This window comes from Salvelinus sp. IW2-2015, unplaced genomic scaffold (assembly GCF_002910315.2).
Source record: "Salvelinus sp. IW2-2015 unplaced genomic scaffold, ASM291031v2 Un_scaffold4262, whole genome shotgun sequence".
Taxonomy (NCBI): Eukaryota; Metazoa; Chordata; class Actinopteri; order Salmoniformes; family Salmonidae; genus Salvelinus; species Salvelinus sp. IW2-2015.
Window position 1 is genome coordinate 32,587 of NW_019945533.1, and position 2,623 is coordinate 35,209.

Here is a 2,623-nt window from a genome sequence, read left to right on the forward strand (position 1 = left end):
ATATCAGAGAAGAGCAGTGTTCTGGAAGAGCGCCTGCAGATCCTCCTGGACCAGACCCTGCTCACCAGCTACACCAACGTATCCCGCGGCCTGTTGAGCAGCACAAGACCATCTACAGGTAAAGGGGTTTGCCTTTTCTTTAAGCTGCATTCTGGGTATCAAATGGGCTATACAAATAAATTCATGATGATGATGATGATGATGATGATTCATATTTTTGTTTTTACAGCTTCATGCTTTGTGTGGACATCATGCCCAGCATGGCGAGGTCTCTGACGCAGAGTGGCAGCACTTCCTGCGAGGAGCGCCCCCCCTTGACAAGGTAGTCAGGTTGATTGACGGGCCCGTCAGCCAATCAAATGGGACTATCGTCCACTGTCAGCCAATTAAAGGCAACTAGTGTCCACTCTAAGCCTGTCAAAAAGGATAGATATGTGAGCTCTTAGCAAATCACAGGAAGAATTTCAAGCCCTTTACCAATCAATGAGTATATTATCAGCCCCTTATTTAATCATATTACTGTTCAAACCCAAACCAGAAAGAGGGCTCAGTTGTGTTGTAATATGCAGCACAACATAAAGTTGATGAACTGTCAATTGTCACTGGTCTATGTCAGGGCTGTCTGGATTCTCCCTAATATGAAGATATGTACTGAGTCAGACAACTATTTACACTTCTGGTCTATGTCAGGGCTGTCTGGAATCTCTCCCTAATATGAAGATATGTACTGAGTCAGACAACTATTTACACTTCTGGTCTATGGCAGGGCTGTCTGGAATCTCTCCCTAAAATGAAGATATGTACTGAGTCAGACAACTATTTACACTTCTGGTCTATGGCAGGGCTGTCTGGAATCTCTCCCTAAAATGAAGATATGTACTGAGCCAGACAATGATTCCCACTTCTTCTATCCCTCAGCAGTCTTTACTCAGCCCATTAGGAATGCATCATTTTAAATCTCCTAATTAAGAGTGTCTGTATACCAGAGGGCTTGTCAGCCTCTTTCCCGCTCTGCAGGGAGAGAAACAGAAAGGAAGGAGAGAGTCCCCTGTAACCTGTGATTGTGTGTAGAATACTGATGTCTCCATGTGTCTGTGTGTAATTAATGACCTAGCTGTCTCCAGAGACACAGATCTAGGATCAGCTAACCCTCCCCAATTCTATCTCTAACCATAAGGTGTGCCATACACTAAACTAGCCTGAGAACAGTGTGTCGGGACACAGTCTTCGTAACCTTTCTCTAGAGCAGGGTTTCTAGAAGAGTTCTGACAAGCGTAGATTGCTGAATGTATTATTCAATGACTCTATATCTAATGGGTGGTTTAGTCTGTCTCTATATGTCGTTATTTAAACAGTGGAAAGATGGCATCTTTGTCTGAAACTGGGATCCTAAACCATTGGGGGACCATTCTCATTAAAATTATGTCCTACTCCTCCTCCGTCCTCCCCTGCTTATCTTCTCTTCACCCCCCCACCTCATCTTCTCTCCATCCATCACCTCGGGTCTCCACGTAATACCCAATGTCCCCTTGTCCTCCCCTCCTCTTCTGTCTCCTCTCCTCTCCACCCCCCCTCTATCTATCATTCTCTTCTGTCGCCTCTCCACACCCCCTCTCTATCTATCCATTCGCTTCTCTGTCCACTCCACTTCTCTTATCTTTTGTCCCCTCTCCCTTCCTCCTCTCCTCTCCCTTCCTCCATCCCTCTCCCCTCTCTCTCTATCTACATTCCTCCCTCGCGTTCTGCATCCCTCTATCTCCAACACCCTATACATTTTTCCTTTGCCGCACCACTCCTTCTCTCTTCCTCCCTCCCCCCTGGCTCTCTCTCTCTRTCCCTCCCTCTCCCCCATCAGGATCATCCAGAGAGCCCTGACGTACCATGGCTATCAGAGTTTACCTGGCAGACATGCTGTGAGCTGGAGGATACTCTGCCCTGCTTCAACGGCATCAAGAGAGAGATCACCGCCACACCCATCTCTATAATATAAAACTAGGTAGAGTAGTAAACACAGCTAAATAAACTAGACACCCATCTCTATAAAACTAAGTAGAGGTAGTAACACAGCTTAAATAACCTAGACACCCATCTCTATAAAACTAGGTAGAGTAGTAACACAGCTTAATAAACCTAGACACCCATCTCTATAAAACTAGGTAGAGTAGTAACACAGCTTAAATAACCTAGACACCCATCTCTATAAACTAGGTAGAGTAGTAACACAGCTTAAATAACCTAGACACCCATCTCTACTAACTAGGTAGAGTAGTAACACAGCTTAAATAATAGACACCATCTCTATAAAATAGGTAGAGTTAGTAACACAGCTTAAATAACCTAGACACCATCCTATAAACAATGAGAGTAGTAACACAGCTACAATAACCTAGAGATTACAACTAGGTAGGAAAACACAGACAATAACCTAGAGATTACAAGAGGAGAATGGTAAACACAGCTACAATAACCTAGAATATACCACTAGGTAGATGGTAACACACAGCTAAAAAACCTAAGAGGATTAACAACTAATCACACATAAAAATGGTTAGGAGATTTCTGTTAGAACTCACAGTACAATTCAAGCCTCAGACTAGTACATTTATAGATTCCGGTTCACCAT

At 43.9% G+C, this 2,623-nt stretch overlaps 1 protein-coding gene across 1 annotated transcript in view; it reads left to right on the plus strand.

Moving 5' to 3' along the window:
• LOC112077085 (dynein axonemal heavy chain 6-like) overlaps positions 1-1,990 on the plus strand; it is a gene marked incomplete at its 5' end in the record, with an annotated part of 30,437 nt that extends 28,447 nt beyond the window's left edge. The window contains 5 exon segments of the mRNA XM_024143683.2: positions 2-91; positions 94-118; positions 230-252; positions 255-322; positions 1,856-1,990. Of these exon segments, the coding sequence (XP_023999451.2) occupies positions 2-91; positions 94-118; positions 230-252; positions 255-322; positions 1,856-1,990 (341 nt within the window).
• Between the last annotated feature and the right edge of the window lie 633 nt (positions 1,991-2,623).